Genomic DNA, 23,658 nt, shown 5'->3' on the forward strand with positions numbered 1-23,658 from the left:
CCCCCCCCCCCCCCCCCCCCCCCCCCCCCCCCCCCCCCCCCCCCCCCCCCCCCCCCCCCCCCCCCCCCCCCCCCCCCCCCCCCCCCCCCCCCCCCCCCCCCCCCCCCCCCCCCCCCCCCACGAATCGTGTCCCGGAAGAAATTACTGTATGTCCGCAAAATCAAAGCATAGCAATGTCTCACTGTTTTTTTGGTGATGATCATCATTACATTTCACATGCACACTTCGTTGTGTAGGTTAGGTTAAGTAACGAATCTTCTAGTTTCGACAACAATTCATTAAGTTGTTGGAATACATAATATGTGTGTATAGAAGGGGGCATTGTTATTTTTCATGAGAGCTGATTCATACGGATCCAAAATCTGAATTCCAAAAATGAAACCTATAGTCATGAAAGATTGGGTATGTTTTGTGTCGGTAAAATCCATACACATTAACGTTTAAGTGGAACAGCAATCTGCATCCCTAAACCATTTTGACGCAGTTGTAAGGATTAAAGAAGTATTGAGTATACTGAGAATAAATGCTTTGATTTTTCTGTGGTGTAACAGGTGATGATTGCAAAAAAAAATTTAACATGGCCCTTCTGAGTTTACTGTATAATATAAAACAAAAATCTAACAACAAACAAATCCCCACCAGATGACCTTAAGTTGTATTTTCATGTTCTCGATCCCATCACGAGTAAGGTTTAGCAATGACCTCATTATATAAAGGAAATACCACCTTTACCAGGTATTCCGGTAATGATTTTGTGGCCGGATTTCCCCAGATTTCGCACCATTTGGACTCAAGCTTCTCGTACCATAGCGTTGGCATATGTTAACGTGTTATAGGATTTGTCATCGGTATTCCCATAACAGACATACCCTATTCGAGCTATGGTGATGAAAACTTATCATATGTTATGCTGTGTTTGGTCCGTGTGTGGTCTCGTGAAAAACCGTCATACCAGTAGCCGTATGACTATTTCATCATCAAAAAAATAAATAAAATACAAAACACGAAATGATTGTTCATCTTTTTTTTTTCCTTTTAACTCTTCAAGTAAAGGCAGGGCGGTTCTATACAGAGAAGGCTCCTCCCCCCGCATTAAAGTTGTAGAAAAACAACATATAAATACCTGTGGAGACGCCGCACTACATCTAATTCATAGTTGTGGCGTTTTCCCCTCTTGTATATTTCGTTTGATCAATACTTACGGTATATTATTACTCGCTTACAAAGAATAGAGAATAGATTCGAGTGATCTCTCTTGGGTTTATTATAGACTCTATTTTTTCTCGTTTACTTCAGCACATTATTAGCTTTTATTCGAATTCCTTAGACACTTGTTGACTTGAGTCATGAAGTTAATACTACCTTTGATCTCAGCTTGTACTTTGGTACTGAGTTTATCCATTCCAACATCTCCTTATTATTTGGCTCAACAAAAGGCGCTTACCATCCCTCAATGGGTTGGTAAGTTTTGGAATAGTGTATTCTTATCTGAAGCTTCCAATGAAGCAATCATGAGAGCCGATTTTGGTTCTTGGTTAGATCAACAACGTAACATTAGTTTCCAGGGTATCTTAAACAACATTGGCGGGGTCTCATCTTTGTTAGACCCTAAGGAGGTATATGATGGTGTTGTTATCGCCTCCCCATCAAAATATATGCCCAATTACTTTTACCAATGGACCAGAGATGCTGCATTAACGATAAAGTCCTTGATCGATTACTTGGATGATACTAGAGTGAGTTCAGATGTTGCAGAAGTACAGAAAACTGTGGAAGATTATATTTCCAATAATTATATTTTACAAAGATTAGATAATCCTAGTGGTACCTTTGGCGATGATGATAAATCAGGTTTGGGTGAGCCAAAATTCCACCCAAATAATACTGCATTTGAAGAAAACTGGGGTAGACCTCAACGTGATGGACCTGGTTTAAGAGTCACCACTATCTGTGCATATCTTGAATTAATTGATAAATATCAAGTACCATTTATTCACTTGAAATCTGGTAAGGATGTTTATACTGAAATCGTGAAACCAGATTTGGTTTATATTATAAAGAACTGGAATAGAAATGGGTTTGATTTATGGGAAGAAATCAATGCTCAACATTTTTTCACTTCATTAACTCAATTAAGGGCTTTGATAGATGGGTCAAAATTGGCTAAGAAGTACGAACCTCAAGATTCTGGTTTTATTGAAGAATTGAAGAATACTTTTAATGATGTTCGGAAGTATGTTGAATGGGAAGGTGGATTTATCAAATCTAATGTTCCCTACGTCATTGAAACTCCATCTTTATTATCACTGGGTAAGAGATCAGGATTAAACATTGCAAGTTTGTTGGCAAGTTTACATACTCATGACCTTGCAAGTAAGGATTATGATAATATTCCGTATGATGTTGATCATAATTTGGTATTGAGTACCTTACGCCTTTTGATTACTGATATGAAATTTAGATACCCTATCAACCGCAAACATATTGGAGTCAATAATGTCGGTGTTGCATTGGGTAGATACCCAGAGGATATTTATGATGGTTATGGTACCAGTGAAGGTAATCCTTGGTTTATATCAACTGCCACAGCATCTGAATTGATATTGCGGTTGATATATAAATTGGAAACTGGTCGCATGAATATTGTTATTGATGAATTGAATTCAGATTTTTTCAAACAATTTGTTGATTATTTAGAGGCTGGCCAGACCATAGTGTATGGATCCCTGGATTATTTAGAGTTGATTGATCAATTGATCAAATACTCCGATTCCTTTTTACAAATTGTCAAGGATCATGTTGATAACGAGGGCCATATTAGTGAACAATTTAACCGTTACCACGGTTTTATGCAAGGTGCGACTGATTTGACTTGGTCCTATTCTGCAGTTTGGAATGCTTTGAGATGGAGAGAGAAGGTTTTCAGATTATTAAACCCTTCTAAGTTGTAAATTGAGAACATGAATCAAAGACTGGGTATATGATTGAGTGCACGCTTGGTTCTTTTTGCATAGAATGGGCTAGTTGTGAAATTTTGGAGATGAAAGTATTCCCGTTCTAATTCCTTCCTTTATGCTGAGTTAAACGATAGAACAGAATTCATTAATCAATGGTTGAGTAATTTTTCTGGTTACCTTTATGTTCTTGGCACTATCGTTTTATGTGCTATGATTTTACTTCTGAGTGATATACTTTTTGCTAGATTTATTTTATGAGATTGATGATCCTTTTTTTTATTACGTTAGAGAGTTTGACGAATAATGTGTGATGATATTTAATTAGTTTGAATATTTAGATTTAATACTAGATTTCGAGTTTGCTTAACACTTTAGTTTTAGAATATGCTGTTGTGTTTGTGTCATTACCCCAGGTTTTACGTGATCTCATCGGATCAAAGCTGTATACCTAAATTTCACTTGAGACCCTTACATGCACTCTTCTTAGGTTGTCGAAGTGAACAATCGTAGAACAATGTCTCCTTTCGGTGTTAGGTTTCGAGGTAATATGATTCAACCACTACTTGAGTGAAACGAACCGTATAGAATATATTGGATCATAAGTTTGATACCCACTGCTGAACTAAATAACATCGTATAACATATAAACCGTATAATTATAAGCATCTTTCTATGCATAAGAATCTTGCACTTACGAAGACGTGCATTCTCCATACCCAATTGCTATTTTTAAGGTGGGGTCGATGAAATTCATTCATGTCAATTCTTTATTATGACTGCACACATTACGCAAAAGTTTTATGCACGGAAATTCACTTATCTAAATTGTTTATAGTTTCAAAGATCGTTATGTTCTTAAAAGTGGTGTTATGACGAGCATAACATTTGTCTGACCTATCAAATAACTCTTCTATCTCTTCTTTTTCAAAGCGCACAATGGAGTCTTTTGAATCATAGAATTGGTCATTTATAAGTTCTGTTTCCTTAGTTGTAGCAAGCTGTGGAAATTCTTCGAATTGGAATGACCTGGATAAATTAATTAAATCTTTGACTTTCTCACTGTGACTTTTTTCATCCTTTTCTTTTTCAAGTATTCGTTGAAGTTGCTTAAACTTGAATTGACCTAATTGAATAACCAACTTCTCTAGGAATCGTTTGCTGCAACTTCGACTAATCAATATTTCTTCAATTGTTCCTCTGGTTATAAGTCTGTATATTTTGCAAGGTTTTGTTTGTCCAATTCTGTGAACTCGATCAATAGCTTGTAAATCCACTTGAGGATTCCAATCACTATCAAACAACACAACACTATCCCCACTAACTAAATTTAACCCTAACCCACCTGCTCGTGTCAGTAATAAGAAAACCATAGTATTCGGATCCTTTTGGAAACTGGTAATTTCTTCATCACGAACTTCATGCGAAATAGATCCATCAAGTCTTGAACATTTGATTGCCTGTTTTATGGTAAGCCAATCTTGAATTAAATCAAGAGTCCTAGTAAACTGTGAAAAAATAAGTACTTTATGCCCATTAGGTAAAAGATTATTTAACAATGTTTCAAGCACTTGAAATTTAGCTGAATTTTCTACCATTAAATCAAGAAATGGGATATCATTATTACTGTTATCAGTTTCACCTTCAGTTTCAAGAAAAGGGTCATAATAAACATATGGCGAATTACAAATAGTTCTTAATTGGATCATAAGATTTTGTAACTTTATCCTTTTGATATTATGAACGCAACTCTCATAAACTGTCTCCATAATTTGATTAATGCCATCCTCATCATTCTTTGAAATCTTCTGTTTTCGGATTGGAAAATGCATTTGTGGTGCGTCCTCTTCAAATTCATCGTCTGAATCTGGTTCTTTATAAGCAACTACCTCATTTCTAGTTGATAATGTGGGGGACTCATTTGAAAGTTCAGGAATTTTCGATGATATGAAGTCAAGAATCTCTTTAGGTTCAATGTGTGAGTAATTTAGTTTCATATGCTGCTTGAAGTTCAATATAACCAAACACTGAAACAATCGATTATTCATGGCTTCATGATATATTAGGTTTTGGAACTTCGTCATGGGGGTATATATAAGATATTCCTTTTTAGGAGGGAGATTCAATATAACTTCACTTTTCAACCTTCGAAGTATAAAAGGTTTTAAAATTGTATGCAAATTTTCCACTAATGCTGCTTGAACTAATTGTTTATTTTGCTGAAGATTTTCAGCATCTTCCTCTGATTCTGCATTTTTAGCGAAGAAATCATCGAAATTAAACCATTGTTGAAACAAATCCAAATCATGAAAAATACTCGGTAATATAAAATTTAATAATGACCATAATTCATCTAGATTATTCTGCAATGGAGTTCCAGTTATAAGCAATCGGTTCTCAATATTTAACTTTTTGAGAAACTTAATCAATTGACAATGTGCATTCTTCAATCTATGACCTTCGTCAATAATCAAATAGTTCCAAGAACATCGACTTAATTTGTTGAAATCTCTAATGGAAATTTCATAACTTGTTAACACGATATTATACTTTTCAAATTTGGTCATTCGTTTCCTGGCCTCTTTAGATCCAATATATTTCATTGCTGTAAGGTCTGGAGCGAATTTTTTGATTTCATTATACCAGTTGGATACTGTTGAAAGAGGAGCAACTACTAGAAAGGGACCCTTGATGCCTTGCTCTATAAGAAATGAAAGGAATGAAATACATTGAATTGTTTTCCCTAATCCCATCTCATCAGCAAGAATACCATTCAATCCATTTTCATAGAGAGTGATGAGCCATTCTAGACCATCCAACTGATAATCTTTAAGCACACATCCAGTAATCAACTTCGGCTGCAGTGTTGATACGTTATCTATAGAAATAGGATTCGCAATATCTTCAAAAGTGGTTGAGGTGGTTTGTATCAGCGTTGACAGAGATCTAGTGGAACGAGTCGAGACACCCGATAACATGGATATGATATCTGATGATTTCTTTGGCTTCTTATCATTTGTGGGCTTTGTTGAACGCGTTGCTCTACGTTTTGACGGTGAAGAGATTTGGTTCTTCTCAGTTTCCTTACCGGATTGTTTGTCATTTTTATCCTTTTCTCTTCTCTCTTTGGCTTTTGATTCCAAATTATCAAGAATATCTTTTGCAATAATTTGAGAATATACTTGAGACTTCTGAATTAATTTTTTCAATTTTCCCAACTTTTGTGTTGAAGTGATATCATCATAGGCACTTGAATTTTTCAGCTCATCTTGCGGAAGTAAACGAACCCACTCTTCTTCCTTTTCTTCAAGAGTCATGTTTGCTTCATTGAAGGTGCAACACGTTAAAATGGTGACAGGCCAAACTGATTAACGCGTATATTGAAGGTACAAAATCAAAGGATCAGACGGTTTACGACATCGCGACATTGGAACCCACCATTAGAATGTCTTAAGCACGTGATATGGAATAATAATAGTAATCTAAACTTAGCTTACCAATAAAAAGCAATCAATTTGAACAACAACTAACTTTCTCTCTACTGTACATAGTGATAACAGACATTGGTGACGTCAACTATTATTTTAGGAGTGTTGGGACTATCGGATTGCTTTGTGTTTTATTTGTTTCAAGCTGTTATTTTGACGTAAGAACAATTCTAATTCAAAGTAAGCAACTGACTTTCAATTCAACAACTTAAAGTTACATCGTTATTCCTTTACGTTATGCACAGTCCCTATCAATACATGAATTCTTGTATAGAGGCGGAAGCATACTTCTTCTGAAGCTAAATCATAACCTCATCGCACAAGCTTCCCAAAACGGTAAGATGATCGATTACGTACCCCTGGCTGCATCAATGGGAATGAGGTGCACAAAACCTTCGAACCAACAAATGCACATAGTTTTACATTCATAAAGGGTATTTGCAGAAGACTACCATATTGGAATGGAAATAATATCGGCCCGTTTTCTTCCAGGCTCTGCCCGTATTATGAATAAGATATGAGATAGATAATAAAAAATATTATTATAATACATGGGTAATATAATGCACTACGTTGCATTAGTTAATATAAGCGATTTTCAACAAACATAAGATACTGAGTGAGTGTGGGATAATTGAAGACGAACCTACTCATGTAGAATATGTAACACTGTAATATTTATGGGTTCCGTAATCTTTGGCATTTTTTGTTTCGTAATTTGAATTGCTGACGATTGTTAATTGCTGTTAAAATACCACAGTCCAGTTGTTGTCTTTAACACCGGCGAGGATAATTATTACATTGCGCAGGTGCGTCGTTGACATCACTAATTGAGGTAACAGAATGGTGCGTGGTTAAGGTGATTTCAGCCCACCAATTTACACAACAAAAAATCTGGCAGATATATTGCATCGCCGACGCATTAATACGTAGTACACTAAATTGAGAGGGGGAGGTGGTATATATCAAGGTGTATATCCTTTACCTCCAATGCATTTTTTTTCATTTCGAAAGAGAATGGAAAGCTACTTCCAACTTGTCATTCGTGAATCTTCTTATACCTTTGGCAAAACTCTTGATTTCTCTTTGTCGGTGTCTAATAGACTCAAATTCAATAGTAATAATATACACTATAGTCGTTACCGACGTTATCATACTTCACATTTGTTCAAATTGTCGTCTTCAATTGGCTCAACTGTTGTGATAAGGAAGCCCACCTCCAACGCAATTACTACACCAAAAAACTTTTTACGTCCAATAACTTCAAGCACTTTAGCAATGGGTAGAGAAAATATAATCCACTATCAGATTGAACATGAACATGAGACTGATCTCACCAAGAATCAAAAAGATATAGAAGAAATTGAAACTCGTTTCTTAAGATTACATCCAGAAGAGAAACCGACTTCAGAACCTACGGGTAGAAAGACTACGGAAAAGAAAGCTCTTTTAAGATCTCATTCCAAACATGATAACTTCCCCTTTACATTAGGTAGAGACCTGACTCTCGAAGACTACCTTCACAATAATAAATTTTATGTGGACTCAATAAAACATAATTATGCAGATCAAATCTTTGATTTAAACGGGAAGGGTCAAGCTCCGCATACACTTTGGATCGGATGTTCTGATTCCAGAGCAGGTGAATCTTGTTTGGCTACTTTACCGGGTGAAGTGTTCACTCATAGAAATATTGCTAATATTGTGAATGCCAATGACTTATCATCTCAAGGTGTTATTCAATTTGCTGTTGACGTATTAAAAGTTAAGAAAATTATTGTATGTGGTCATACTGATTGTGGCGGCGTATGGGCTTCCTTATCTTCCAAACGTATTGGAGGTGTATTAGACTTGTGGTTAAACCCCGTGAGACATATTAGAGCTCAGAATTTGAAGCTTCTTAATGAATATAACCACGATCCAAAAGCTAAGGCCAAAAAATTAGCTGAACTTAATGTGATTTCTTCTGTTCTCGCCTTGAAAAGACACCCATCTGCATCTGCAGCTTTGAAAAAGGGTCAAATTGAAGTTTGGGGTATGATGTACGATGTTGGTACCGGGTACTTGACACCTGTAGAAATCCCAACTGATGAATTTGAGGACTTGTTTCTTATTCATGATGATGAACCTGACGAAGAAGACTTCAACCCTCATTAGGTGAAGTATGGGCAGTTAAAAGGCGATAAAGCAACTTTCGCACTGGATGTATATAGAAACTGATGGAGATTAAATACGGAATTACAATACAGATCAATTGATACTATTACTATCAAATATAACTTTTAAATATTACTGTAAGATTCAATCTAATGATTAATGTAAATGATTCCGATGATCACTGTAGATTAGTTGTATTACGTTTATTAGTATTTAATAGGCTGAACTTTAACCACTAAGACCTTACCTTAATTATATAACCTAGGTTGATTCCCATTTCAAGTTGAAAACCCCATCTGGTTGTTCGAAAGTATCAATAGCTTGAAATACTTCTTCAATAGTGTTTGCAACCCTTAAGATCTCACCGTTTTTAACTGAAACAAATTCAGATGTGATGCAATCATTGATAAACTTTAAAAAGTTATCGTAGAAACCATTCATGTTGAAGATCACAATGGGCTTCTTGTGAATATTCAATTGGAACCAAGTAGTAACTTCCATCAATTCTTCCAAAGTACCATATCCACCTGGCAAAGCAATGAAGAAATCACTTTCTTCACCCATCATTCTCTTTCTAGTGTGCATATCCTTAACTAAGGTGGTCTTACCATACTCTTTTGAATCAGGAATTGGCGTACTACCATCATGGTTATCAATACCTTCCTTCAACTTAGCGTTCAATTCCTTATCATCCACACGTTCTTTATTAATTAAAGCATCAGGGATAATACCATGAACATAACCTCCATTGGTGGCACATCCACGTGCAACAGATCCCATCAAACCAGTACTACCACCACCATAAACAAGACCCCAATTCCGTTCAGCCATTTGCTTACCCAATTCAGATGCTTGTTCAGCATAAGTTTCATCCTTTCCAAAGGATGATCCACAAAAGACACAAGCTTTCTTAACTGGCTGAGTCATAATGAATAGCTATTATTATTTGAAAGATATAGGTTAAAAGATTTGAAGCAGAAACGCAGATTACTTTAAGTAGGATGTATTTGTTTTTTTAAGTCCACCCTTATTTGATTTGTCACTGTAAAATGCTAATATAAATTAATGCGGTTGACTTTTAATGGCAAAGGTTAGGTTTATATATTCGTTGGTCACAGTAGATTGAGTATGATTTTGTTTCACTTTCAATGTCGGTGAGTTTCACTCAAGTGTTTCGCGGATACTCCGTCGGAAATTCCGGGACACACCTAATCACACTAAATAAAGTTATCTTTCGTACTAAAAGACAAACATAGGTTCCGATGGACCTCAAAGGGTTGTCTGATAGGAGATGGGGTAATACATAAGTATCGGATCAAGGTCCGTAACTTGTAAAGACTTTTGTCTATCAAAACCAGTAGAAACTGTTTACGTTTTTGCAATATTCTTCATTAGTCTCGTTTCATGGTTCAGATGTTTACAGTCTTTACGCTGCTTGGAATTAGAAGTGGAATCCAGTGAAACGACTATTAATAAGTCCTATATTTGATTCTTGCCAAAGAGTGTATCTATGTCCTATAAGTAATGAAATTCAAGTGTATGTAAGAGTGAAGATGAATCACCTAACTAAAGGAAAATATAATGCTTCTATCATTGACTTTGTACAACTCTAATTTGAATCCAGCAGTGGTCAATAGTGGAATAGGGACGTAGTGATTGCAAGAGGAGTTAATGGGGTGGGTTGTTACAATATGCCAATGATAGCAGAGAAAGGATTCCCCTTCAGAAGTAATTATGGAGTATTATTACGTAATGCTAGCTAAAGCCGTAAGGTTCATGCTTCTTCCAGGCTTCAATTGCCCGGGAATTGTGTGGGGGTACTAACCGTTTAATCACTTGTTTCCATTTAGAGTAGAAGACGAGCTTAGTCGCAAATTGGAGTTCCTTCGCTTGTATCCTGATTAGAACAATTACTTTGATGAGGTCCCAAAATGGAACTAAGCGCATTAGCATTTTAATGGACAATAAAAATAGACTCTATTGTAAGTGGGGTAACCTAAACCAAGATGGTATAAAAGGATGCTTATGCCTAATATCAGAAATTCTGTAATGGAAAGAAGTAACAAATTCATATATATTAACATGACAACAACAACTACTAAAGGGTATAAATTGGGAGCAAGAGGTGCACACAATATTTCATATGGAGGTCAACATCCACATCTGCTCCCTAAATTCACTAGTAAGAAAGATGAAAGAAACCATGTTTTAGAACATCTTTGTGGAGCGTTTAGGGTATTTGCACGTAGAGGGTTTGATGAAGGTGAAGCAGGTCATATTTCGGTTAGAGATCCCATCAATCCCAATACCTTCTGGATGAATCCTTTAGGGATTCATTTTCAATTTATGATACCACTGGATTTGGTGCACATAGATATAACTACTGGGGAATTTTTAAATGATGGTAGTAAGAAGCCAATCAATAAGGCAGGGTTGATGATTCATTCTAATATATATAAACATAGAACTGAAGTGAAAAGCATTAGCCATGCTCATTCTGTGTATGGAAAGCTGTTTTCCGCATTTGGAAGAGAATTGGATATGATTAATCAAGACGTTTGCATTTTCTACAAGAGGCAATGCGTTTTTAAAAACTTTGGAGGTGTAGCTCTTGAAAGCGATGAAGGAACAGAAATTGCTTTTGCAAGTCAAGGTAAGGCTGCCGTGATCTTACAGAATCATGGATTACTTACAGTGGGTGAAACAGTTGACGAAGCTGCTTATTTATTCTGTCTTTTGGAAAAATCATGTCAGATCCAACTTTTGGTAGACAGTTGCAATGTGAAACAAAAGCCCCATATTATTCCTGAAGATGTTGCTGAATATAGTGGATACGTAGTTAATGATCCAGAAACTATGTATGCTTCATTCCAACCAGATTATGAAAGAGAAGTGAGGTTGTCACAAGGTGAGTTTTTGATCACAAGATAAGGACTACGGATTGTTCATCGCACGACCTTCCAATTTAGGACAATTAAATACGCGTAATTTTATACGACTACACGAAGGACTAAACAAAGCCGACATGAGATCCACTTACCCACATTTGGCTGTTTCTGTCATGGTACACGTAAATATGGCTTGTTGTTACTTCTTTCGTACAAATTAAATGAGCTAATAGGGGGGGGGGGGTGGAAAGTAATGATAAAATGAACCGGCAAGTCCTCCTTTCTTTTTCTAGATACACACCATAACCATCGTTCTCTACATCATCGTTACCTACCTCATCACCATGAATGATCCAGAATACGCCATACAACGTCTGCAGCTGATCAAATTGAAAAAGAATAGACTGATACTATTAGATCAACTAGATGAATTAGATTTCACATTACATGATGATGATCACAAGCCACCCCCAGATGATTATGACACTACAGATGCTTCATCATCCCATGATGAAATTTCCTTGAGTACTCAGAACACCGATCCAAACTTTCAACCAGATTGTTTCAAATCGCAGGGACTCATACGACATTCCCTAACTCCAATGAAAGTACACCACGACCTTGATTGTCAAATAGAAAATGCCCTGATGACACTCTCAATACTAAATGAAATCATTGACATCGATATGGCGGTCATTGAAAACCAGTTGGTATCTTTAGTTGAAGATATGCAACTGTGTAAAGCATATAACACTCACGTAGTTGAGAAACCTTTTGAAAAGGTATTCACTCTACGTTGTTACAAGGTATTAGAACGATCATAATATCTACTAATTATTTAATTATTAATAATGACTTTCACGACATATCTAATAAGTAGTATCACCGTTTTGAATTTTCCCGAGGTTCTAATTCTAACGACATTTCGTATTGTTCCTCATTCCCAGGACAATTTGCAAACCAAACGTCCAAGTACTTTTGTATCTCATTTACTTCCACAAGGTTATAACCAACAATCTTAAACCTGTCGATACCACTAATGATTTCATAGGTTTTGAATCGTTTCCCGAAATTCAAGATTCTTGTTCTGTTCATCAAGTAATCTGGGTTCCCATGATATACAAATGTCAAATCACTCAAGTAGACACCGAAAAATGGAACACAACTATCACTACCAATGAATTTCAACATATCACGATACTCATTGAAATTTCTGGATGAATTCATTAAAGTGTTCATGCTGTTTAATTTAGCAATGAAATCGGGTGATACCAACTTCCATGTTTTCTTTAACCGATGCACAGGTGAAGAAGATAACGCAGATATGATGGCCGTCATCGATGAAAAGTTGTTAAAAGAGCGACATTTTTCAGCAACAAGAATAAAGTATCGAATAATTTGAACTCTTCTTTTTAAATCTGACTTCCTTAAAATCATAAAGGAAACAAAGTTGGTTAATTGGTTCAGTCCCTTAATAAACATGGTTATGGGTTCAAATCCTTCAAGGGGTAATCCGGACTTCTTACCCCAAATCTTTGCAGTTAAATGGAATTTCGTGATCTTGCTATAAGTTTTGAATTCTCTTAAGGTTAATTGTCTAGCCAACTCAATGTAATCGATATCCAATAATTTCAACTTCTTAAGCGCCTTCTCCTTTATTAAAGGAGCAGGTGGCTTAACATTGGCATTCAATACAGGTTCACGTTCAACGCAAACGACTTCACCACGCAATACCCTCTCGATATCATTGGAAATTGTCTTCCCCACAGAATATGACCGAACAGCCGGAGATTCACAAAAGGCCAACCAACGACGTAACAAGCCTTCATTATGATATGATTTCAGCCAATGCTTCTCTAATAATGATTTCATGATATTCATCACTCGAAGTCTGATAGGTCCTTGCTTTTTAGTGGACCAAGCATTGAATTCATCGTAACTTAAACCTTCAGGAGCTTCAAGATTGAAACGATTGATAAGAAGTTGGATTAATTCACTAAGTGGCATCATTGTAGCAAAAGTAAATAAAAAGGCACTATTGAAACTAGTGTCAATGGATTGATGATGAGTTAAGTGAGCCACAAGTGCTTCCTTAGTACCACCTTTAATATTACCTTTAATGTCGAAAAGTAAATCGTACTCTTCATCTCCTTCCAAATACCATGGAACATCATCGCCTTTCTTCTGTCCTTGATAGTAAGAATTATCCTCCGCAACTTTGTCAGCAGCATTGGTGTTATTCATCTCTGTTAAAAGCAATTGAACGTTGAAATCATCATGCATCACTCTTGTGGCATAATTAAGAATCAGCTCTCTTTCTTCAATTAATGATTTAATAGCTCTTAACAAGACATCAGTAAATTGTACCACCTCATTCAATGTTTCATTCATAACTGCATCAGATTCCAAATTTATATGGTTTCCTGCCTGAGCTTTCAGTTGTTGCACCAATATATTCAGTAAAATAATTGCAGATCTTTCCAGGGGTATTCTTTGAGCTTCTCGGTAATAATAAAGTGGTTCTTCTTCCTTCATGCCTTTGAATACCTCAGGATCATTAAGAGTAATAGATTGGGTGTTCAACACAACACTAGAAAGTAAATTATGCAATTCCTGTTTCAATTGGAAAAATTCTAAGACGACAGGGTAATCAAACGTGAGATTACTTTTGAAACTTTCATATGCTCTAGAGATGTTCTCTGTACTGGTACTAGCAGTTGTACTTAAATTACCTCCACTATCTCCACGCTTAAGGGTATCAATAGGAGTATTAACCGGCGTGCCCACGGGTGAAGGTGAATTAGTTAACGGTTCAGAAGTAAGAGAAGTATCAAAACTTGGTATAATTGGATCTTGGGTGGTGGTAGTGGTTTTCGGTTTTGGTCGTTCATTATATTTTCTTATCAAACAGAACACAGTGAAATCAAAGGATTCAATAGTATCCACCATGGAACTTGCATGATGGAGAATCTTATAAACCAATTTGAGAATATGGGTGTTTCTTTCATTCTTAAGCTCACTGTTGAAATACATGTGCTGAACAGATGGGTCTAAGTACTTGTTGATTTCAGACACAAGAGTTATGATTTCATTGCTTGTATTCCGAACGATTTCATACGCTGAATTGTCAATAATAATTTTTGAATGAAATCGATTCTTTAACTCATTCCCACTGGCATTGAGATTGGGATTAGTACTTGAAAAGAATGGATTGCACCAATTACCACCATTGAATTCATTCTTGATGAATCTAGGGTAAAGTTGGGGTAAAAGATTATATCTGTCCACAGAATCGTCATCGTCTTCAATATTTTTGTTCTCCTTTGTTGGGTTCCTGGAAACATTTTCTGCATAAGGATGATGTACTCCTCCTTCTTCCATACTTTCATTGGTATCAATTCTGGATACCAGACTTACTTCTGCAGACAGACTAAGTCTTGTACTTCCTGACTGCCTATTTCCATATTTAAAAGGGTGAGAATCACCTTCACTCTCATTCATATCCGAACCATCATAGTAGGACTGTTTGATTTTTTTATCTCGAGAAAGACGAAGAAAGATCCGTATCAATGAATTCAAATTATGCTTGAAGGTATCGATTGTCCAATCAATCAATTCAACGTAGCTTGGTGACTCCTTCTCAATTACTGCTGGAGGAGGAGTTACAACTGAATTCCTTAAATTATCCTCTCTGGTACTCTTTGTTAAGTCAGTTGCAATTGACAGATGATTCGAATCAATTCCTGTTGATTTATTTAATTTAAATAAATCCACAGAGAACATTGGGGCGTCACTGGTTTCAGGATTGAAATGCATAACACTTAAATGTAAAATTCCATTGACATAAATTTGAGCAAAACTGGTTAATAATCGTTTCAACTTACATCTAATGGCTTTATCATATTTGGTTTCTCGAAAGTCATCTTGAATCAATCTTGATGCATTCAATACTAGTGAAAGGATTTTATTCAAACTTGTGTAGTGAGTGTTGAACAATATTTTATTCTTGTCCTTGATTGTCTTTTGAAGTAAATCTAACAAATAATTTGCTTGATCTTTTAATTCTGTCCAGGTGGAAACATCTGATGCATGTTTGTAGAACATTGAATCCAATGCAAATAAAGGCTGCAGAAAATGATGATACAACGCGGATGAGTTGCTGTGTAATGAAGACATTGTAGAATCTCTTTTCATTGATCCCTGACTTACTTGCCTATTCCCATTGGTGTTGAAGAAGGAACTATCGTTTGTGATTACTTCTATATCGGAAATTGAACCAGTTGGAATGACTTCCGTATTCTGTAATGCTTCATACGATGGTAAATCAATATCATCTGCCTTCACTCCTGGGAATTTCGAATGAGAATGATGAAGTGAACGAGCACCCTTGGGAGAGCTTCCTAAATCGTTATGAGATGATGATAATGAGATTCTTAACAGTAACATAGGCAATGAATCACAATACAAATTCAATTGTTCATTATAATAAACCAAGTTACCACTTGTAGTATATTTGGAAACATACGTTATCAATTTCCCAGTTCGTTTGATGTATTCATTGGCAACTTTTTCAACTTCATTAGTTGGGGTCATTATAATTTGTCTTTCATCTAATGCAATCAGATCTCCTCCTGTTGTTATAGTTCCTTGTGAAACTACCAGTGAATTATGTTGAACATTTGGTGATGCAACCAACGACACTGAAGCCCAAGGAGCCTTGTTAGAAGTTGTACTATCGTGAGAAGTAGTATTGTTTGCATTCGACATAACCAATGAGTTTTCAGAACTTGCAAAACTGACCACGGAATTCTTTCTGGTGGAATTGGTAGGGGTATTGGAGTTTGTATCCATAATTGATTTTTGTAAAAGACTAGCGTAACTAGGCATCACTACATTAGCAGCAGTATTTTGTGCTGTTAATGAATCCCATTCTTTATGAGATTTCAACTCTTTGATCACTGGCTGTACATAATTGACCGAACGGACATATGTCAGTGGGAACCAACCTCTTAAAACTTGGCCATCTAAGTCAACAACCACTCCGTCCCACCAGCCAGTGGCAGATTTGGAGAGCACATAAACAGTATCACCGAGATTTAATGGAAGATGTGTAGTTTGAGTACCGGGGAAATCATAAAGGGCAATAACTGTATCTAAATATTTTACATTTGACGCCAACTTTGGTTTCAGAGTTAATGGTGAATCTTCAAATGAATCTTTTGAACCCAGAGAGGGCATGAAATCAGGCGCCACTTCTTCCATATGGATTGAAGGAGAATCTTGGATAGGATTAATAATTAAAAATGGAAACAAATGGAGCCACAGGTACAAAATCAATTGAGAGGGCAAAACTTTCTAGAAACAAAAAACAATAACCTATAAATAATATGAAGCGCTTTTAAAGCTTGTTTGAAAGGATTTGGTAATGTAATTCAGTTTCTGACTGTTGATAATGGAGAAAAAAAAAGGAGGCTGATCGAAATTATGATTCCCCTACAACAATTGGGGATCCAATAAAACACACTGTAACGGCCAAAGTTTAGACACAACGGTTATTCTCAGGCCTTTTTACCGAGATACGATGGATGGTAAGTTACAATCACCAAACGCCCCAATTTTTTACGACATACGATTAAGAAATGTCGTTCCCAAGGACGACAAAGTGGTATTCGCGAACAGGTTACGGATCAATGTTAAATAAGCACGCACTACAGAAATATAAAGGGCTGGAAGGGTGCTTTTATTATGACGTAGAAAAGCTTACATAAGGGTAAGTCAAAGACCAACAAGCCTATATAAGTATAGGAGTCGAATAATTAACAGCTTGAGTTTGTGTATTCGTATTAAGTGTATTTGTATAACTTAAGTAAAGTTGGAATGCCTCTGCTTTTGTTGATGAGAAAGTACACGGAAAGACTTTATCGGTTCATGGTTACACAGAGGAATTTCAAAGGAAACTATATAAGGTGAACTTCACCAGCTGTGAAGAGATTCAAGCGTAGATATATTCGAAACATTCATGTGACTACTGAAGTATTTCTTTCCAGTTGAATACTGTTAACTTCGGGTTAAAAAGAATATAAAGAGTCTCTATATTACCAATATTGTTTCCATAGTAAACCAATTCCCGTAGTCAATCATAATCTAGTATATCGCTGCAGGGGGCGACCATTTTGCACTTTATATAAGCAATAGACAATGCATGGAAAATTATCCGTTTTGGGAAAACAATGTAAATTCTCACAATAAAATGCCCCAATGGAGAACCCTTAACCAGTGAACTGGTTATAACAAGACCATCATTCCTTTGAATGCATTTATGAGATCTTGCAGTTATATATTGGATGGATTAGTGATATCACCACTTATACCGAGTCAATCAATTATAACTGTGCCTCGAATCTGAACTCTGCAGACGTTTCTAAGAAGGTTTTCTGTGGACTAATGGATAACCTTACATCTAGTTAAGGTGGGTTACTACTATCACAGGCCCATGGTGCATATAGGAATAGGAATTTTTGTGTGTATGAACACCCTGCTTGATAAGATTGTTAAACAGTCAATTTCCACGGACACGGTGCCTTTCATGTAATTGGCACTGTAGATATAAGACAGTTTGATCCATGAAAATGGATACACTAGTATGGGCGGACTCATTCTCCGCAACGATTATGTAACCAAGAAAAATTGCAAGTCTCAACGTACACTACTACCAAACAGAGCGCTCTATTTATCTAATTCTTGAGGCGTACTACATCGTAACCAAATCATTACTAGAATCGTTCTAAACCTTAAGAGAAGATCGTGTTGTTGATACTATTTTTTCTTGTATAACTCATACCGAATCATACATCCTCCTCAATTGATTCGTTATCATATTAGGTAATCAGTTTGAATTATCAGATTATTGTATTCACTTAGCCCATAATGTAGCATAGCCTCGTTCTTCGCGTTATCTGCAAGAGCACCTAACATCATCGCAACCAATACAATTTAGCATTTCTGTAGCATACAGTAACTCGAGATTCTCTGGTTAGAGGCGGTGGCTAGTCGAGGGAGAAGAATGCTGTATATGGATTGAAGTAATACCATACATGTCACTATTAGAGCTTCACTATGTAGTTTGATATACTTGTCATTAACTAGTAGCTCATCACCAATTTGGACGGAAATACAACGGAAATACAATTACTTGATGGAATTAAAAGGCATTATCTGATACTCATTAGATGCAGGAATCTACAAATATGTATGTGAAACTTACTTCTCTTTATTCAAATCGATAGGATTTTACTTAGCATATAATCCCACAGACAGATCGATTGTAGCAGCCACTTTAATCAATGTAACCTACGGTAACTTGTACTGCGGCGAAGGCTGTGTATTTTATGTTAGCCTTGAGGTCACAAGGAGTAGGGATTCCATAAGGTATCTCACAGTGCGTGCGGCGCAATTAAGTTCAAAATGGATTCTTCATTAGGTTCCGTTTAGCCTATTGTATATTCAGGATTGAATTTTGTATGGGGGAGTTGTGAGACTAGTATAAATTTCATTCCACTGCCTCGTTCTGTATCATCATTTGGGAATTTATTCAATGAATGACCACCAAAGACTTTATATGTTTAAATATTATTAATCTTTTTTATTTTTGCCTTCCATTAGGTTTCCAGTGAACATATATTCCTATCCATAGTTGCGAAAATCTTGGGCCATCATCTCTTCAAGTCTTTAATTATATCATTATTGCTACCATGGCAAATAATGAGCATTCTCAAGGCTCAGATACTTTGGAAGTACCAAATAGATCAAAATTAGATATTCCACTGCGTACCAATATTAATGATAATGGTGGAAATATAAGTGATGTTTCAAGTGTATCTTCAGATACTCCCTTGCAAAAGGGATTCTATGAAATATGTCCACGAGAATTAAGTCAACTCCATGATCCTAAATCAATTGCTAGATTGTATAATTTAGGTGGATTAGATCATTTGGTATATGACTTACTAAACAGTTCGACATCTCATGGTATTCAAGATCGTGATGAGGAAAATGATATACAACCAAGAAAACTTCAGTTTGGTGAGAATGTTTTACCTACAAGAAAACCAAAATCATTTATAAGATTATGCTGGGAAGCTATGCATGATAAGGTTTTAATCCTTTTATCCATAGCTGCTGTAATCTCTCTAGCTCTTGGACTATATGAAACTTTTGGTCAAGGTACTGTATACGACGACGAAGGCTTACCGTTACCCAAATTGGATTGGGTAGAAGGGGTGGCCATCATAACAGCAGTTATCATTGTCGTCATTGTGGGTGCTGCTAATGATTGGCAAAAGGAAAGACAATTTGCAAAGTTAAATGCTAAAAAGGAAGATCGAGAAGTTGTCGTTATTAGAAATGGCTCTCAGAAATATATTTCCATATTTGACTTATTGGTTGGTGATTTAATCAACTTACAAACTGGTGATGTGATCCCTGTTGATGCTATTTTAGTTTCTGGTGAAATTGAATGTGACGAGTCTTCAATTACTGGGGAATCAAATACTGTTCGTAAATGGCCTGCTCAAGATTGTCTTCATCATTATGAACGACAATTACCAACTACTGAAGATTTGGGGTCAACAGAAATAAAATTTAAAGATCCGTATATGATATCAGGTTCAAAAGTACTTGGTGGTTATGGTAATGCCATCGCCACAGCTGTTGGTCCTAATTCTATGCATGGTAGAACTATGATGGCTTTAGATGTGGAAGCAGAAGTAACTCCAATGCAAGCTCGTTTGGATGCTCTTGCCGAAGGTATTTCAAGATATGGGTTCCTTGCAGCTTTGATTTTATTTGTGGTTTTATTGATTAGATATGGTGTTCATATTGCTCCAAATGGTTCTTTCCATGACTTACCTGCAACAGAGAAGGGTAAGAAGTTTATTGATATTTTAATTACTGCTGTGACAATTGTGGTTGTTGCCGTACCTGAAGGTTTACCTCTTGCTGTTACTTTGGCTTTAGCGTTTGCAACTACTAGAATGGCTCAAAATGGTAATTTGGTTAGAGTCTTAAAATCCTGTGAAATCATGGGTGGTGCAACGGCAATTTGCTCAGATAAAACAGGAACTTTAACGGAAAATAAAATGCGTATTGTTAGAGCTTATTTCAATAAGGATTTCTTCTTCGATTCCAGATCAGATGCACTTTCAACCGTCACTAACCTCCCTGGTGGACTTAAAGACGTTATTGCTGCAAATATAACCTTGAACTCGACTGCATTTGAAAATGAAAAGTTTGATGAATCCATATATAATAAGGCTAGAGAAAAGCCCAAGCCAAAATCATTGATCTCTACTTTAATTTCCAATATACGAGGTCAACAAAAAGCACATTCTCAGACTGCTTTAGGTGTTGAGTCTGAACCTTATTTGGGTAACAAAACTGAATCTGCTTTACTTATTTTTGCCAGGGAATCAATGAATCTTTTCAAGCTGCAAAGTCTTGAGTCTATTCGTACTCAAAATCGTCCAGAAATCGTTCAAACTATACCTTTTGAATCTTCTCGTAAATGGGCTGGTATCATTGTTAAGTTGGGTCCAGGTAAAGGTTTCCGGTTTTATATCAAAGGTGCAGCTGAAATTGTATTCAAACAATGTGGGTATGAAACAACTACTAATCATAAACTCGACAGATCTGATAGAGAACGGGTATTATGCAAAATTGATGAATATGGTATTGATGCCCTTAGAGCAATCATGTTAGCCCATCGTGACTTTTCCCATTTGAAATCTTGGCCACCCACTGAAATTGCTGATGAAAATAATCCTCGGGAAGCAGATCCTAAGCTTTTATTCAATGCTTCTCATTCTGCATTTCAAGAACGGAGCTTGATTTTGGATATGCTCGTAGGTATTCAAGATCCTGTCAAAGAAGATGTCCCTGAAGCAGTTTTACAATGTAAGAAGGCTGGAGTTTCTGTTCGTATGGTCACTGGTGATAATTTGCGTACTGCCAAATCCATTTCAAAGAATTGTAATATCCTTGTTGCTCCGGATTTGGATAATGAATTTGCATGTATGGAAGGTCCAGTGTTTCGTGAATTACTGTTGAAGGAAAGACAAAGAATTGTACCTAATTTGAAGGTGTTGGCAAGATCATCTCCTGAAGACAAAAGAATATTGGTTGATACTTTAAGAAAATTAGGTGAAGTTGTTGCTGTTACTGGTGATGGTACTAATGATGCCCCTGCATTGAAATTGGCTGATGTTGGGTTTTCTATGGGTATTGCTGGTACCGAAGTTGCACGTGAAGCTTCCGATATTATTCTAATGACTGATGATTTCACTGATATTGTTCAAGCCATCAAATGGGGTAGAACAGTTGCAACTTCCATCAAGAAGTTTATTCAATTTCAATTAACAGTGAACATTACTGCTTGTGTGCTTACATTTGTTTCAGCTGTTGCATCATCGGATGGGCATTCAGTTTTAACAGCTGTCCAATTGCTTTGGGTTAATTTGATTATGGACACTTTAGCTGCTTTGGCATTAGCAACAGATAAACCAGACGATTCACTTTTAAACCGTCCTCCAGCAGGTAGAACACTGCCATTGATTTCAACATCTATGTGGAAAATGATTCTTGGACAATCAGCCATGCAATTGACTGTAACTTTTATTCTTCATTTCAAAGGGCCTCATTTCTTCTTTGGTAACGGTGCAATTGATAATCACGAACAGAAACAATTGGATGCTATGACCTTCAATGCCTTTGTTTGGTTACAATTCTGGAAGTTGGTGGTCACAAGAAAGCTTGATGAGGCTGATGAAATCACTACTATTAGAGGACGTATCACTAGAGAGAATTTGGATTTCTTCCAACATTTATTGAGAAACTGGTATTTCATTGTCATTACTGTACTTATTGGAGCATGTCAAGTGCTTATTATGTTTGTTGGTGGAGCAGCATTTTCTATTGCTAGACAAACTCCTGGAATGTGGGCTACCGCTATTATTTGTGGGTTCCTTTCTATTCCTGTTGGTATAATCATTCGAATCATCCCCAACATTTGGGTTGAACGGTTATTCCCAACCAAAGCATTCAATACATTCTTGTACTATGCTGGGCTCAAGTTCCTTCTGAAGAAGAATAGAGCCAACAGAAAGAACTCTGATGAAGAAGCTGGTAATAAGAGGGAAAATGGTGAAGTAGAGCCGGGGAAGGCTGAATAATTAGACTAAGTGTATATTATTAATGTTATCAATATTTTTGTTAAAGCAAATGCTTTCTCATACTTAGGTATCTGTTTTTGTCATCCATAAGATTGATGGCGAACTTCTTATAGATGGGAAAGAATTGTGTCAAGTTCTTGAAGAGTAATTGAAGATCAATGAATGTATCAATTATCTCTAACGTACCTTGATTCACTGAATTGTAATTTGCATCTTGAATCATGAGTTTACTTAAATGTTTGTATAATCTATCGGTTAGTGTTTGGAACTTTTCTATAGTTAAATCTTGGTTATAATCAACAGTTGGATCATATTTTTCTATTGTGGTAAACAACCCAAGCACTTTCTTGATATTATCTTGAATTTCCTTATATTTAATTAATTGAGCAACCACCACGTTCCCAGGATCAGAATCATCTACTATATCCAACTCTTTAGTTACTTTCGATAGTTCTTCATCTAAACTGGAGACATTACTATCCAACATATTCAAGTAGTAATTCAATCTGTTATTAGTATTACTATTGGAATCTTCGTTAGTCTCTAGCACTCTGGATAACCTTTCCAATTGTTGGATCATGTCTTGGTTTAGTTCCAGCACATAGTAGTCCAAATGGGTGATCAAGGTTCCCATACTGTTGTTGATTGCTTGCAAGTTTTGATCTGTGTAGACGCCATGACCTGTGGCCTGAGAGTTCGAGTGTAATTCTGCTGGGATATGGCCCAACTTCGGGGATGTAGTGGGTTCAGAACTGAGTATTGATTGGTGAAGGGCATTGATGTAATTGGAAGCCTGGAACCCCAGGTCAAAAAACATAGCAAGCTGTTCTTCATACTCCTTTGTCATAATGGGCAATATTAATAGTGGACAGCGGATGGTAATCGTGGAGGGTAATCGTGTACAGTATTGATAGCTGACAGAAGAATAAGTGCACTTTATATTTAA

The 23,658-nt window shown here is 36.4% G+C and overlaps 8 protein-coding genes across 8 annotated transcripts; 4 read left to right on the plus strand and 4 right to left on the minus strand.

Moving 5' to 3' along the window:
* Nucleotides 1–1,346: 1,346 nt before the first annotated feature.
* Nucleotides 1,347–2,951, plus strand: SGA1 (glucan 1,4-alpha-glucosidase; the record flags this gene model as incomplete). Its single annotated transcript, XM_043195184.1, has 1 exon — nt 1,347–2,951. The coding sequence occupies one exon, from the start codon at nt 1,347–1,349 to the stop codon at nt 2,949–2,951; it is 1,605 nt and encodes a 534-aa protein (XP_043049850.1).
* Nucleotides 2,952–3,769: 818 nt separating this feature from the next.
* On the minus strand, nt 3,770–6,271 carry KQ657_004516 (putative ATPase; the record flags this gene model as incomplete). The annotated part of the gene is made up of 1 exon (XM_043195185.1): nt 3,770–6,271. The coding sequence occupies one exon, from the start codon at nt 6,269–6,271 to the stop codon at nt 3,770–3,772; it is 2,502 nt and encodes an 833-aa protein (XP_043049851.1).
* Nucleotides 6,272–7,720: 1,449 nt separating this feature from the next.
* NCE103 (carbonate dehydratase) lies at nt 7,721–8,599 on the plus strand (the record flags this gene model as incomplete). The annotated part of the gene is made up of 1 exon (XM_043195186.1): nt 7,721–8,599. One exon carries the CDS (start codon nt 7,721–7,723, stop codon nt 8,597–8,599), a length of 879 nt encoding a protein of 292 aa, XP_043049852.1.
* Nucleotides 8,600–8,860: 261 nt separating this feature from the next.
* Nucleotides 8,861–9,526, minus strand: KQ657_004518 (uncharacterized protein; the record flags this gene model as incomplete). The annotated part of the gene is made up of 1 exon (XM_043195187.1): nt 8,861–9,526. The coding sequence occupies one exon, from the start codon at nt 9,524–9,526 to the stop codon at nt 8,861–8,863; it is 666 nt and encodes a 221-aa protein (XP_043049853.1).
* Nucleotides 9,527–10,681: 1,155 nt separating this feature from the next.
* KQ657_004519 (uncharacterized protein) lies at nt 10,682–11,530 on the plus strand (the record flags this gene model as incomplete). The annotated part of the gene is made up of 1 exon (XM_043195188.1): nt 10,682–11,530. The coding sequence occupies one exon, from the start codon at nt 10,682–10,684 to the stop codon at nt 11,528–11,530; it is 849 nt and encodes a 282-aa protein (XP_043049854.1).
* Nucleotides 11,531–12,369: 839 nt separating this feature from the next.
* Nucleotides 12,370–16,749, minus strand: CSC25 (Ras family guanine nucleotide exchange factor; the record flags this gene model as incomplete). Its single annotated transcript, XM_043195189.1, has 1 exon — nt 12,370–16,749. One exon carries the CDS (start codon nt 16,747–16,749, stop codon nt 12,370–12,372), a length of 4,380 nt encoding a protein of 1,459 aa, XP_043049855.1.
* Nucleotides 16,750–19,238: 2,489 nt separating this feature from the next.
* Nucleotides 19,239–22,712, plus strand: PMC1 (calcium-transporting ATPase; the record flags this gene model as incomplete). The annotated part of the gene is made up of 1 exon (XM_043195190.1): nt 19,239–22,712. One exon carries the CDS (start codon nt 19,239–19,241, stop codon nt 22,710–22,712), a length of 3,474 nt encoding a protein of 1,157 aa, XP_043049856.1.
* A 40-nt stretch (nt 22,713–22,752) lies between these two features.
* Nucleotides 22,753–23,559, minus strand: KQ657_004522 (Golgi transport complex subunit; the record flags this gene model as incomplete). Its single annotated transcript, XM_043195191.1, has 1 exon — nt 22,753–23,559. The coding sequence occupies one exon, from the start codon at nt 23,557–23,559 to the stop codon at nt 22,753–22,755; it is 807 nt and encodes a 268-aa protein (XP_043049857.1).
* Nucleotides 23,560–23,658: the final 99 nt, after the last annotated feature.

Source organism: Scheffersomyces spartinae (genome assembly GCF_019049425.1).
Source record: "Scheffersomyces spartinae strain ARV_011 chromosome Unknown scaffold_7, whole genome shotgun sequence".
Taxonomy (NCBI): domain Eukaryota; kingdom Fungi; phylum Ascomycota; class Pichiomycetes; order Serinales; family Debaryomycetaceae; genus Lizanozyma; species Lizanozyma spartinae.